Source organism: Pseudopipra pipra, chromosome 6, assembly GCF_036250125.1.
Source record: "Pseudopipra pipra isolate bDixPip1 chromosome 6, bDixPip1.hap1, whole genome shotgun sequence".
Lineage (NCBI taxonomy): Eukaryota > Metazoa > Chordata > Aves > Passeriformes > Pipridae > Pseudopipra > Pseudopipra pipra.
Window position 1 is genome coordinate 56,831,244 of NC_087554.1, and position 13,511 is coordinate 56,844,754.

At 44.6% G+C, this 13,511-nt stretch overlaps 1 protein-coding gene across 6 annotated transcripts in view; it reads left to right on the plus strand.

Annotated features, from left to right (window-relative positions):
* The window catches only part of CEP170B (centrosomal protein 170B), a 58,586-nt gene that overhangs the window by 16,032 nt on the left and 29,043 nt on the right, over positions 1-13,511 (plus strand). For all 6 annotated transcript variants that reach the window (XM_064659342.1, XM_064659344.1, XM_064659346.1 and 3 more), the window contains exons 4-7: positions 343-421; positions 2,861-2,919; positions 4,204-4,342; positions 12,753-12,854. In XM_064659342.1, the coding sequence (XP_064515412.1) occupies positions 343-421; positions 2,861-2,919; positions 4,204-4,342; positions 12,753-12,854 (379 nt within the window). The remainder of the gene's footprint in view (positions 1-342; positions 422-2,860; positions 2,920-4,203; positions 4,343-12,752; positions 12,855-13,511) is intronic.

Sequence of the window (13,511 nt, forward strand, 5' to 3'; positions counted from 1 at the left end):
AGAGCATTTGAAGTTCTTAACTTCAGGCACCTCATTTACGTGTTCAAGTCGGGGACTCAAATTGCATTTGCAGTTGGTGGAAAGGTAAATCTCCCTGGAGGTCCCTTCACAGCACTGTGCTTTGAAGCGTAATTGGGGTGCTCTGACTTGCCCATGGGAGCTGCTTGCTGGCATTGGTTTTTCCAGGGAACTTAGCTCCTCACCTGGCTGGCTTTGTGCTAGTGCACCCTGAACGTGTGCAGTGCCATTGGCAGATGGGCATGGGTGCCCTCCAGGAGCCCCATCCCTCTGAGATCCTTGATACCCTCAGTCAAACCCCATTCCTGTGCTTCTCTCCTGCAGACGTTCGTCAATGATGTGAGGATTCCTGACCAGAAGTACATCACCCTCAAACTGAACGATGTCATTCGCTTTGGCTATGATATCCTTCCTGTCTGAAGAGGGAGTGGGACTCAAGTCTTTGTCTGGGTTTTGTGCTGTTTGCTGTGTGAAGAGTTACCAGGGCTAATCATGACTGCTGAATAAGGATGTTTGTTTTGTCTCCTGGAGCCTTTGGATGGATTATAAGCTTGCGTTTCTCCACCATGAACCTGATGCAGAGCAGATTCGTGGTGCCTGCTGCCTTCATGGGACTTTGAATCAGGCCCTGCACTGTGGAGGTGCCTCTTCAGTCTCCTCCTAGGAAGGGTTGCATTTTTTTCTTTTTATTTGTGTGGCAACTGTAGCTGGTACCAGCAGGGGAGGAAACATGGTTCATATGTTTTTGTATGAACTAACATCTTCCTTCTTATTTTTCGTCCAACTTGAATGGTTTTGTCAGTCATTTCACCCAGATGCTTGCTTTCAGACAATTTTCAGGCCTTCAGCCTTAAACATTTGGCTGTGGGGCTTGTGGTCAGACCCTTGACTCTGTATTGATTAATTTGCCTGTGCAAATTGCTTCTGCTACAAAATGCAAGAGTAAATCTCTCTTTAGCAATAGCAAGTTTCACCTCTATCAAGGGAAGCTAGGCTGCAGTTACTGCTTTGTTTACAGAGCCACAAATCCTGCTGTTGTCTGCTAAAACACCTTTGCCTTCATCCCTTTCCTTTTTATCCTGACAGGCTTTAAGCATAGATGTTGCCTTTCTTAGCCTGCAGAGCAACAGTGGTAAGTAGAGGCTCCTTTTGCTGCCTTTTCATGTAATCTAATACTTTCTTCACTTTTTTTCAGTTGCTTCTATCTGCCAAACTTTGCCCACTCAAGCTGAATTTAGAAGTAGCAAGTGTCTTCTCCAGGTTTCTTTTTTCTTTTCTGGGGAAACGTCAGTTAAAACAGTCCAGACGTTTCTGAGAATAGAGGCAGAGACTAAGTTTTACCATTTGTTGGTGTGAAATGTTTGGCTGGAAGACTCTTCTGCATCCTTGACCTCAAGGCCACATTCTTCTGCCTTTTATTGACCCCAGTTTGTGCTTGGCCGTGCTGCAGCCCTTGGAATACTGTAAGCTTTGCTGGAGCCCAGAGAGCTGAAGCAGTGAGGAGAGGCTGAGCCTCAATGAAGCCCATTACAGTCCCATAAGCGACCTCAGTTGTAGTTTTTCTTGACTTTACAAATGAGTTTTTTTGATATAGCTGGTCACGTGTCTTCTGGTCTCTCTATATATGGAGAAACTCACAGAAGACTTGCTGTGAACTGTAGTCCTAGGAAAGCATTAGCCAGTGCCTGGAGTGTGGGTGGGTTTTAATGACTGCAATACAGGTTTAAACTTTTTATAGAAAGCAATTCAGAGCAGCTGAGTTGAAGTGTTTAATCCTGCAGCCCTTACATGGGTATTCATGTAAAATGAGTGATTGCACTTATGAATTGTAGAATTTATTGCCCTCAACAGGAAAAATTTAAAGAACGTAGGTTTTAGTCATCTTTCTACTCCAGTGTAGTTGCTATGGCAGTTACAATGTTTTCCTCTCCTTTGCTGCTTTGGAGCCACTCTCTTTAACATTGCTTCCTGTGCACACTGCAGTCAGCTCAGTGTGTATGGCAACATCTCCTGAGGTCTCAAGTCAGCTGTGTTCTGTTGCACGAGAGCATTTCTCTTTTCCATTTACAGTTTCACTTACAGACTGTGCAGAGTTTTCCCTGCTAGGCCAGTATCACTTGGTTTATTTTTAGTCTAACATTTTCCATCCTTTCTTTTTCCTCCCCTTTGATTGGGTTGTCCATGATGACATTCCAGATGCTTACTCTTTTTTTTTTTTTTTTTTTACTTTTTTTTCACTTTTTTTTTTCCCCTAATACGGTGTTGCTGAGGATTATTGCCTGGGCTCAGCTATGTGAATGCCTCCCTTCCTAAGAGGTCACAACAGCCCATGACCTGATTTACTTTTCATCTAGGAAATTGCAGTGGCTGAAAGCCTTGTCAGGGCAAGAGAGCACCGAAGTCCCAGGCATCCAGGCAGGGAGCTGAACTCTACTGCTCCCTTATCCAGAGTATGTGAGATTGGACTGTCTTGGCCAGGATACTGCGAGTAGTCTGCCTGAAGGTGCCAGCCAGGTGGAGAGGAGCAGGGTGTGAGTTGAGTCAGGGCTCTGGTTGCTCCCCTAGGTCCTGCACAGAGTTGCTAGTGCTCCCCCAGGCTTCTGCCCAGCTCCCCTTGTCTGCTGCCCCTCAGTTGGCACAGGTCTGACCAGGAAATGTGATTGCACACACTCTTGCAAACCATGCAAGACAAAGACCATGGTGGGATGCAGCCCAGGCAACTTTTAGTACCCTGTGTATTTTAAGATTCTCTGGTTTTATGATCCTGTTTTCATTCTGTGACTAAATGCTACACTTCTCTTTCCATCCAATTCCTTTGTCATTTCCTTAACGAGTTCTGTACATTCGAACATGTACGTCCTGGAACAAATTCAACACAAAGTCCCGGAAGAGGCATTAAAGGTAAGGGTGGCTGGGTGCAGGTGTATTTTTAAAAACAAATGGTTTAAGTACACTAGTGATGGTCAAGCAGAGGGAAATATTAAAATACTCCTGATGGCAGTGAAATGAGGCTCTCCTTGGGCTCGGACTTAATAAAAACCTTCCTTTGAGGAGAGATACATTTCCCAGTTATCTCAGCGCCGATCTCTCTTAACCTGTGCTAACAGGTAGATGAAGTTACTTCTGATTTCGTGACTGCCAACAAAATAAAAGGTTTCTTAAAGCTGTAACATATCAAGGAACAGTCAGCACATGAGCTTGTGGGTAAAGCTCAGCAGACCTTGTTCTTTCCCAGAAGAGGAGGAGTGCAGGTGTCTTTTTCTGAGCATGGGGACTTTGACCAACTGCATCACACTTCTCCAGCAGGCTAAAGTTTGCTTAATTTATTCATGTGTATCATCTCGTTTTTGCCTTCAAGCTCCCAATTTTTACTTATTCAGTAGTCAGTCCTCTTATGAGTGAGGTGTTTTTTAAACACAGTTCAGTAGCAGGTAAGAAATATTCAAGCATCCTCTTACCTAAGTCAGAAAAGTTAACCCCCTCTAGGCAAGAAAGCTGTCATGTTCAGTTCTGGGACTGGGATATCAGTGCTACACATAGCTCAGTAGCATCTACTGTCTTCTTAGCCCTGGTTCCATGTTTAGGACTTGGAGAAGGTCATAATGTAGCAGCTAGAATTGGGCAGATGATTCATTGAACTTACTCAGGTAATCTGGATGTGTACACCCTTTTATTAATTTACTTGTAATAAATCAACTTCTAAATAGCTCATTTACTGTGTTAATATGGAACCTGTTTTAAGGCAGAATCACTTTCTAGCTGGAGAGAGGGTCTGGAGAAAAATAATTAAAATAGATTTCAATTGCCTTTGCCGAAAAACTGAGATAATGCAGATGAACGCCCTGAAATAAATTACAATGTTCCTTTAAGAACAAAGGGGATTTCAGGATTTGAGTCCTGAATGGAAAATGGCCTGAGTTCTGATTCTTCTTAGTTTATTCTTTAAAGGATTTCCTAATTAGTTTTTTTGCATAGCTAAGTCACAGTGACCTTCTCGTGGACTAGAATTGCCACTTAATGGCTTCCAAATGGGGTATTTGAAAGCCTCTTGGCTGGCGTTTCTGCTGTTCGGTGGCACCTACTCAGGTGTGCATGATTTTTGTTGCAGAACAGAGCTGCAGTATTTGCCTGTGAGTGATCTGTTGGCGGGGAAGAGGGGGTTCACTGTTGCTTGTGTCTCTGCAGCATGAGAAGTACACCAGCCAGCTCCAGATGAATTACAAAGGCACAGCGATGAAGAGGGCGGAGCAGCCCATGGAGCATGGCGTCTACGCTGAGTCCCCGCAAGCGAAGCTGGAGAAAGGAGAGAGGAAAGCAATTACAGGTACCTGCTCAGGAACCAGTTAATCAAGATTCTGAACAAAGTGCAGCTTGAGCCCTGCGCTGGGTCATGATTCTGACAATGGAGTGTTGTGGGTTGCATCTGAGAGCAGTTCTGGAAGGGTCATCTTTCTAAACCCCTTGATTATTCCACACTCTTGGCTTTTGGAGATTCAGCCTCCAAAAAATATCAGCTGGTGTGATGGCTCATGTGTGCCTTGTCACTGTGGGTGTTCTGGAAAACCTGTGGGCTGAGCAGGTTTGGTAAGTTCTCTGGCACATGTCTGGTCTATTTTTAATTTCCTAATCGTGAGCTGGTGTTTGAACAGAGACGGTGACTCAGAGCAGAAAATGTATGGCTGCTGTGGCATGGTGCTGGCAGGCAGGCAGGCAGGCAAAGAAGCAACAAGCCATTTCTTTCAAAAAGCCCTGTATGGTCTCAAGTGGCTGTACTTCCTAATGTGCCAGTATGTGGGATTGAAACCAACTGCCAAACTGGGAGGTGTTTGCTTCATGTTCACTGTTCCCCAGCTGCATACTTTTTCCATTTGAGAAATTCCTTCTGTTCTCCATTTTGTTACCAACTTCTGCCTTCCTTTAAAGAAAGACCCTTTGTCAAACTTACTTCCTCCCTGTTCCCTATCATGGTGTGCCAGGACCTCCCCAGCAGCCTTATCTCACCCATCTCACCCAACTTCTTACCTCCTGTGTGTACTGCCCTGACAGGTCTCTCCCCAGTTCTGCACAGGTATCAGTTGGTGGCCTTCTAGAGCTTGCTGGTACATGGGAGGAACAAATACGGTTTTAAAGCATGGTGACAGATGACTGCCAGTGGTGGTCTGTGGCTCCAGGATGGCAGAGTGATTGAAAAGCTTTTGGGGTAGTAGAGAGACTGCTCACTGGGTCTGTTGGAGGAAGAATGAGGGAGGTGAATGAATGGAAGAGGATGGGCAAGTAGAAGAGTGAGGTGAGCGTCTTGGGTGAGGTTACCTAGAGATAGATACAGCAGCTTTCTAGAAAAGTGTACAACTTGGGGCAAATCTGTTAAGACTTCATGATAGCTAATTGGAGTGGGTTAGTTGACCTTAATCTCCCTTGTATTGTCTTTACGAAAACCCCTCTAAGCTGACATACTGTACTGAAGCAGGGTAATGTTTCTCCCTGGTCTCCTCGTTTCCTCCAGCTCTGTGTGGAAGCACATGCCTCCATGTGCCCAACTCCCATTTTTTTGCACCAGAAGACCTTTCTTTGTGTTGCTTTAGCTGTGTCTGTGTGTTGTGTGACTGTGTTTGGGACTTTGCCTGACAAGCGTGCAGCTAAAGGGATCAAATTGGTGATGATTAACTGTGACACTGTGGAGGGTGAGAAGAGGTGAACCCCACTGTGGGAAGAGCTCTCCAGCTGCCTTTCAAGGGGCAAGAGGTTCTTGAAAAGCATTGCCAGTGTGCGTCTGCTGCTGCCTGGTTCCATGAACATTCTCATTTTTATTCTTTCCACCTTCCAAAATACTCTCTGGTTGGTTTTAACCTACATAGCATAAGCATAAGCAGTTGATATTTGGAGCACTTTCAAAGTCAGGATGTTAGGTGACTCTTCAGCAAGGTGACCCATTTCTCTAGCCTGTGATTTGCAGACCAGCATTATGTTTCTGTCATCCTTAGTGGGCCCAGTCTAAGGCAAAAAGGGCTGTGAGTTCTTCTTGGGTGCCAGCACTAAAGTGTGTCACGTGCAGTGGGACTGATGGGAAGATCTAAAAAAATCTGTGAACTGCTGCTCACCCCACTGAACGATGGAGGAAATTAGGATTTTTTGTTGGAAGCATTTTGCTGGATTGGACTGAAGCCTGTGTAAGCAAGGAGGGAGCCTGAGCATTAAACCAGTCCCTCGCTCTCCAAAAAGCGTCTCTGTCACATGAGCAGAGTGATCAGTGGGTCCCTTTTTCATCTGCGATGTGACTAATTCACCTTGTCTTCAGCTGCACACGTGCACGGTTTCTCCTTGGCTGCTCGGAGGAGTGGCAGCAATTTAAAATGATCAGTGGAAAGAAGAATGTAGTGTTCTTACCAGGAGTGGGCTTGCTCAGTGGCAGCAGAAAGAGGCTTTAGGGAAAGAGCTGCTTTGCTAAGCCTGTAGGTATTTAGGAATTTGCATTGACTAATTAAAGCAAGGTCTGGGGTGACAAAAGCCTTTTGAAGGATTGCTTCCCAGAGTGGAAAAGAGGCGGAGGGAATGCAGGCTTTCAGAGAAGAGGTTTAACAAAACAATGTGAACAATTAGAGCTGCTTAGAAATGGGAGGAGGTGAGGGGTTGAGGATAAAGAAATCCAGGGGAGTGAATGGGAAACAGCCAATTTAGTCTTTATGCTGTTGAACTTGCAGCTTTCGGGTGTATGTTGCCTGTAAGCAGAAAATCATCGGTCTTGGTGAAATGTTTGAGGCAAGGACCTTGGCAAATCCTATGGGTTGGATATAGATATGAATATGAGTGTCCACAGTTCAGCTAGTTAATGCTAAAAATAACCATCAGCTTTCATGTTTAAAGCCTTAAGCAATCAGGAAGCCAGGTAGAGCCTTGAACTGAGCAGATTTCAAGACGGTCACAATCCCTATCCCCATCTGTTGCTACCTGAGTTGAGGTACTTGATGAGATAAGCTAGTTTGTGGTCTTCTGTTCTCAACACAGTTAATCCTCGGGCTGATCTTAATTTTTTGCTTTTTTCAAAGCTCTCACAGGCTGATGGGACTAGGTAATCCTGAACCTGATGACTAACCTCTGAATAACTGCTGCAGGCCTGAGTTTCCAGGGGTGGAGGCTGCTTGCAGTGTCCAGCTGAAATGGGCATCACGAATTGCAGGAGTAGGACTCGAGCTTCTCCCAGGATCTGTGAAATGGGCTTGCTCACCAGGTTAGCATCGGTGTGAATAGGGAGTCTTCTCAACAGAGTGAACGACTTGAAAGTCTTGTTGATGTCCAGGGCTGAGGTCAGCAGGCAGTGTGGATGGAGGCAGCGGGAGTTGTGCCTAGTTGTCAAGTGGTTTCCATGGTCTTTGGCTGCTTTCCCCATGAGATCATGGCAATAGCTATTTAGACACACAGCTCTGCCCTAGCCTTTAATTTAGGGGAGTGTTGGTGGTGTATCTGCTTTTTGCCTGAGCTGTGATGGTGGTAACTGCAGTATATTAAAAATTTGACCATGCCACTGATACAAATAAATTTGATTATCAGGCTGATTTGAAAGCACCTGGGATCTGTGTATGTTCACAGCAGGTACAAAAGACTGGGGCTTAGATTAGCCATGCACATGTGAAATAAATACTGCAGCAAAGAATTTTGGTTTCTGGTTATTCTTACTAAGTCTGAATTCTCTATTTTGGAGAGGAGTTAAAAAGCAGAGATGTAAGGAATTAATTTTAAAATGTTATAGCTAGATCGTCTTTTTTTTTCCCCAAGGCCTCTGCCATATGAAGCCTTCTCTGCATCTTCTGAAGATGGACATTATTGTTATTAATAATGAATCAAAAACAGTTTGACTTAAAGCAAGCTGGATTTCTCATGCTTTTGTTATGACTTGCAGTAGACAGCTTCAAAGCCTTATGTGCTTCTGTAAGCAAAGAAATTTGCTGTTGCTGACTCTCTCTCTCTCCTGATGGTGTGAAGCTTTGTGAGGACCTGGGTGAAAGCACAGCCCCTCAGTCCTATCCTCACCACAGGGGACAGACACCTTCAAGGGAAATCAGACCCCTCTGTAATAGGAGCTGGAATGCTTGTCCTGAAAGCTCCTCTGCCCACTCACTGCTGGAAAGCAGCATCAACACAGTCTTTCTCCTTTCCCTTTTGTCACCTGGGCTGTATTTTGGTCCTGCCCTTGTGTTGTTCTGTGTGATTCACTTTTCCATAAACATGCCTCTTGTACTCAAAGGTCTCATTTTCTCTTGTTGTGGTGCCTCTCCTTCAGGTGACTGATAGTTCTGTATTAATTTAACAGGCCACTTTTTTGTCAGACTGTTAAACAAATGGACCTCCCTTGTTCTGTGCTAAAAGAGCCTTAATTTTTTCTTCTGAGTGACTGCCCCAAAGATGGAAAACCAGGAGCAGAACATGTGTGTGTCAGTGGCCTTCCCTGTATTACACCATGACTGGTAGCTCAGTATTTATCTGGCTGAATGCTTGTGCTGACCTCAATTCAGTTATCTAAAAGGATGGTTTTCGGGCTGTCTGCCTGAATTGATGAGCCAAGAAATATGTCTAAATGAATTGGCACCATCTGGGCAGCCTGGCACGGAGTGGAGAGAGGTGGTAACGAGCTGCCATCAATTGGAGGGAGTCTCATACCATTAAAATGACTGAGGAGTTTGTTTTCATTGGTGCTCCTTGCTTCACCCAAGCAAGGCCTGAGTCCCTCTGCTCTTGCAAGAGCATCCATCTTACACTAAAACACAGCAGACAGGTGGTGGCTTCAGGGTGGTTTGCATGTGTCAGGACACAGGCAGACATGCTGCAGGTCCAGGTTGAGGTTGCTACCCAAAATGCATCCCAGCTGGTGAAGAGCAAAGCCCCCTGGCACAACTGCATGTGTAGCTGCTCCCTGGCCCACTTCTGTCACAGCCATCTGTTTTAGCTGTGTTCCTATCATGCTTCTTTTTTAACCCCCTCCCCTTTTTCTACAATACTGTTGTGTTAGAGCTGGAGTGGAGGGGGGGTGTCAGGTCTGTTGTACTGGCAAATTAGAAGGGACAGAAGCTTCTGACATGAGCAGGGCAGCAAATTCATGTAGCTCTTTGTGCTGGTTTTGGCTGAGGTAGAGTTAATTTTCTTCCCAGTGGCTAGTATGTCTATGTTTTGGATTTGTGCTGAGCACAGGGTTGATAATATAGAGATGTTTTCGTTATTGCTGAGCAGAGCTTACACAGAGCCAAGGTCTTTTGTGCTTTTTGTATGGCCACACTGGCAAGGAATTTGGGGTGCCTGGGAGGTTGGGAGGAGACACAGCCAGGACAGGTGACCCAAACTGACCAAAGGGATATTCCAGACCATGTGACATCATACTCAGTATATAAAGTGTCAGAATTAAGGAGGAAGGTGGGGATATTTGGAGTGACAATGTTTGTCACTGTTGTGTGTGATAGGGCCCTGCTCTCCTGGAGATGCCTGAACACCTGCCTGCCCATGGGAAGCAGTGAATTAATTCCCTGTTTTGCTTTGCTTGCATGGCTTTTGTTTTCCCTATTATACTGTCTTTATCTCAACCCGTGAGTTTTCTACCTTTTATCTTTGCATTTCTCTCCCCAGTCCTGCTGGTGGGAGAGTGAGCGAGTGGCTGTGTGGGGCTTGGCTGCTGGCTGGGGTTAAACCACAACACTTTTCAGCAGAAGCCAAGAATAATGGTGTCTGTGTCACTTGATAATGTTTTTCAAAATACAAATTAATATGAATGCTCAGTGGAGACATTAATTGCTCTTAAAATATTAAAACTGCCCCCAAATAGCAAGTCGCTGACTCCTCGGCTTTCCATCTGTGCTTTTTGCAGCTTTAAAATGAAGTTCCAGTTTATTGTGGAGGCTGGGAGAGGAAAGGAATGAAACTCCACACATGCACAAATGTGCAGCTTTGTCACAGATGCTGTAACAGGCATTTCAGGTGGGGCCACATGAGCTCTGTGTTGTGGGGCAGGAGGAGCCTTCTCCCATGCAGTGAGTGCAGTGGAGTGTCTCTCATGTCTCCCACCCTGGTGGATCCAGATCTGTGCATTCTGGCCAACCTGATGCACGCTTTTTAGGTGCTGCTTGGCTGCTCAGGGGTTTTGTCTTTGTGCTAGCTTTTGTCAGAGGGGAAGTTCGGGGAATTTCCAAGCACCTATTAGGGCTCAGGGAAATTTGAGACAGCAGAGGAGCTGGCTCATTATTATTTATAAATACTTTTTTTTCCCCTTTGCAATCCCCAAATTCCCCATCAAGAGAAAATGTCTGACCAAAAGTCTGACTAGCTCCCCTGACTGCGTTTTCCCTGTAGTAGAAAAGCTCCTGGGGGACAAAGGCTCCTGTGTTCAGTACACAGGTGGGACACAGATCTTGCAGCAGTTTCTGGGAAGATATCTGTGCTGCAGCATGGGTGCGAGCTCTCTTAACACACTTCTGCCTCTTTCCACATAATTTTCTTGGAATAGATCATTGGCAACTTCTAGACTAGGATGCCTTTGTGATCCTGTGAGGGGCTGGGATGTGATGAGGCAACTCTTTGCAAGATGCAAGTGGTTACAGCACCCACCCTTGGGGAAGATGCTGCTTGTGCAAGAGTGCAGGTGGTCTTTGTATTTCATGTATAGGGTAGTTGAACCCATTACTGTTGAGCCCCATTGATCTTTAGGCACGAATTAGCTCAGACATAACTGGCTGTTGTTAGTTGATTTGTGTTAAAGTGTTGTTCTCCTTCTCCTGGCCCAATTTGCCTCTAGGGCATCAACCCTAAGATCTGTACTGCAAGTCAGAGGGTGATAATCCATTGTGTGCCCAAAAGAAGTGCCTGATGTTGGTAGAGCAGATCCTACATGGTTGGATCTGGGGTCTAGTGAGCAAGTTATAACATAAAGAGAGAGAGTGGTAGGTTTCTGCTGGGCTGTGTGACAGAAGGTTTCAGTCTAGCAGAAGCCAAACCTTACACTGAAGTGCCTCTGTTCATTGACAACCTTGTGAATTGTTTTTTTCTTTTTTAACCCCCCTCTCCCATGAGTGGTTTACCCATCCTCAGTTATGAAACATACTGCTTGGCAGTTCCAATTTATCATGGTGAGAAATGCTTCGTCCTTTGAACTTTCACAGGCTGCCTACATAATAGGAACATGGTTTATCTTCCACACACTCTGGGCAGAGAGTAATACCTTCAGCCTCTTTTGATCCTCAATGTGAAGGGAGGCTGCATGGTTCATTTCGAAACACGAAGAAGATCTCTTGAAGAGGACCTGTGGGCTGCATCTGTAAAGCAAAATTTTTTTCCTATGGACTGTCAGTGTATGAGCTTATATATTTCTAGAATGATTCTAGAAAAAAAATATTCTGAAGTAGTGGCCACTGGCTCTGTGTAGCTTTAGAAACAGCAGCATAACATTAGGCTTCTTTTTTTTTTTCTTCGACTTATTTAATCCCCCTTCCTCTCCTGACTTCCCTTATGCTAACGATTGCTTTCTGCCATGTCCCTATTAAAGCAGGGAATGCAAAGTTGCAGGACTGTTTGAGAGCTGCTTTACACAGAGCAGTGTGTGGTTTGAAAACCACAAGCTGAGCAGCAGCTGGCAGTAGAAGCCCGGCTTTGGCTCTGGAGCCAGAGCCAGGGCTAAGACGTGGCTGGTAAAGCCAGTGCTGACGGCTGTTACGGGTAGAGGCAGAAGCAGCTAACAAAGATAGAGTTTAACTTCAGCCCCTGACCTGTCCTGGTGTTTCTATCACCTCTAGATGAAAGAACAAAAGCTACTTTATTTGCTTCTCTTAAACTATTAAAAAAACGTAATATAACTATACCACAGGTAAATTGGGGGTGTATTCTTCTTATTTGTTGCATAAATAGCAGCAGCCTAAGGCACTGCCAAAATGCAATCTCATTTTGTGGAGTACAAAATGAGAAGCAGTGGGTCAGCTCCTTTGGGTACCAGTTGTTGCAGGAAAGCCCTGATGTTTCAGTGAGTGCTCACTGAGCAGAGAAGATTATACAAGACTGGCTCTTCTAGGGGAAACCTCTCCAAGAAAAAAAAACCTCTGTCCTGCAGTGACTCTGGAATCCACTCTGGAATCCACTTGATTTACTTTAAGTTTTAGAGAGCAAGAGTTTTCTACTTCTTTATGAACGTGTAAGGAGATGGTTTCACCATTTTTCCTAAATTTGTAATGCTTCAAGAATTTCCCGTTGTGGAATGTGTGTCACTTAGAGTGGGAGTGGTAAATAGTGGAAAAAATCTCTAACCTCGAAACACCCAAGGACATGGTGGGGCAAGAAAGGGCCAAAACTGAAGTCTTCCCAATTAAAATGTGGAGAAAAGTCTGATTTTCACCTAAATTGCTGATGAGATGCAGACAATTTTGCGGTTAGTGTTTTGTAGTCTGTCCTGCCGAAAATCTTACACTTCCTGTGAATAATGAGGCTAGAAAGGGAGAAGAGCCACTATTTGGGAAACACAGCTATGAAAGACAGCAAAGGGAGGTGAAGTCACCATCTTGCAGTAGAATGTAAAGAAGAAAAAAGGGCAAAAAAAGAGAAAAGCCTGAACATATTATTATATATAATTTGCTGTTGTTAAAACTGCAGTACAACAGGTTCATGGTCTCATCTGGCCCTGCTGTTTTTCCCTTTTTGGCATGTGGTTGACTTCTGTGAACCTGGTAAATTGATATTTTCTGTGTCAAAGTATTTGCTTGTTTTCTTCCTAGAAACGAACACTTACCGCACCCCTCTCTATGGGCAGCCCTCCTGGTGGGGGGAGGATGATGCAAATAACAAGGACGACAGAAGGCAAGAGGAACATTACTCAGGTAATGGAGGCGATGTGGGGTGGGAGAAGATGGGGGACACAAAATTTCTGCACACTTCTGGTGTTTACTGTGTGAAGCCATCCCGTGTCAAGGCTTTAATTACCACTCTTTCTTTTTTTGTGCTTGTATTTGCATGTTCCTATATGTGGGTTGCTGCTGATGAAACTGGAATAAGGGAGAATTAAAATGTTTTCCCTAAAATATTTGAACATTAGAAACAGCAGTTGTGGAATAATTCAGTGTGGATGAGAAAGGCCTTACTAAGCTTTTTTGTGACCTAGTTACTTAGCAGTGCTGCATCTGTTTCTCATCTCATCATCCTTGGAAGCCATTTTGTCTTACCACTCCTATTCTTGTGAATCTGTATGTATGGAAGATGCATCTTTTTCAGCTTGTGCAGTAAACCTGATGTTTCTGTCAAGCATAGTGCTCTATTGCACAAATAAGTGTTATATTTCAGTGCACATACCGTGTATCTGTTCTCTAGCAGAGAGGGGTTATGATTAATAGCCCTTCCAGGAGGTTAAAATAAGTGAGTGACCTTCTAGCCAAGAAGTTTGAGTAGTACTGAAAAAATATGGTTTTATCCTTAGTGATGTTAGAGATTTAGGTGTTGATCCAGCAGAATCATACCTGTGATTAGCTTTGCACACTCAG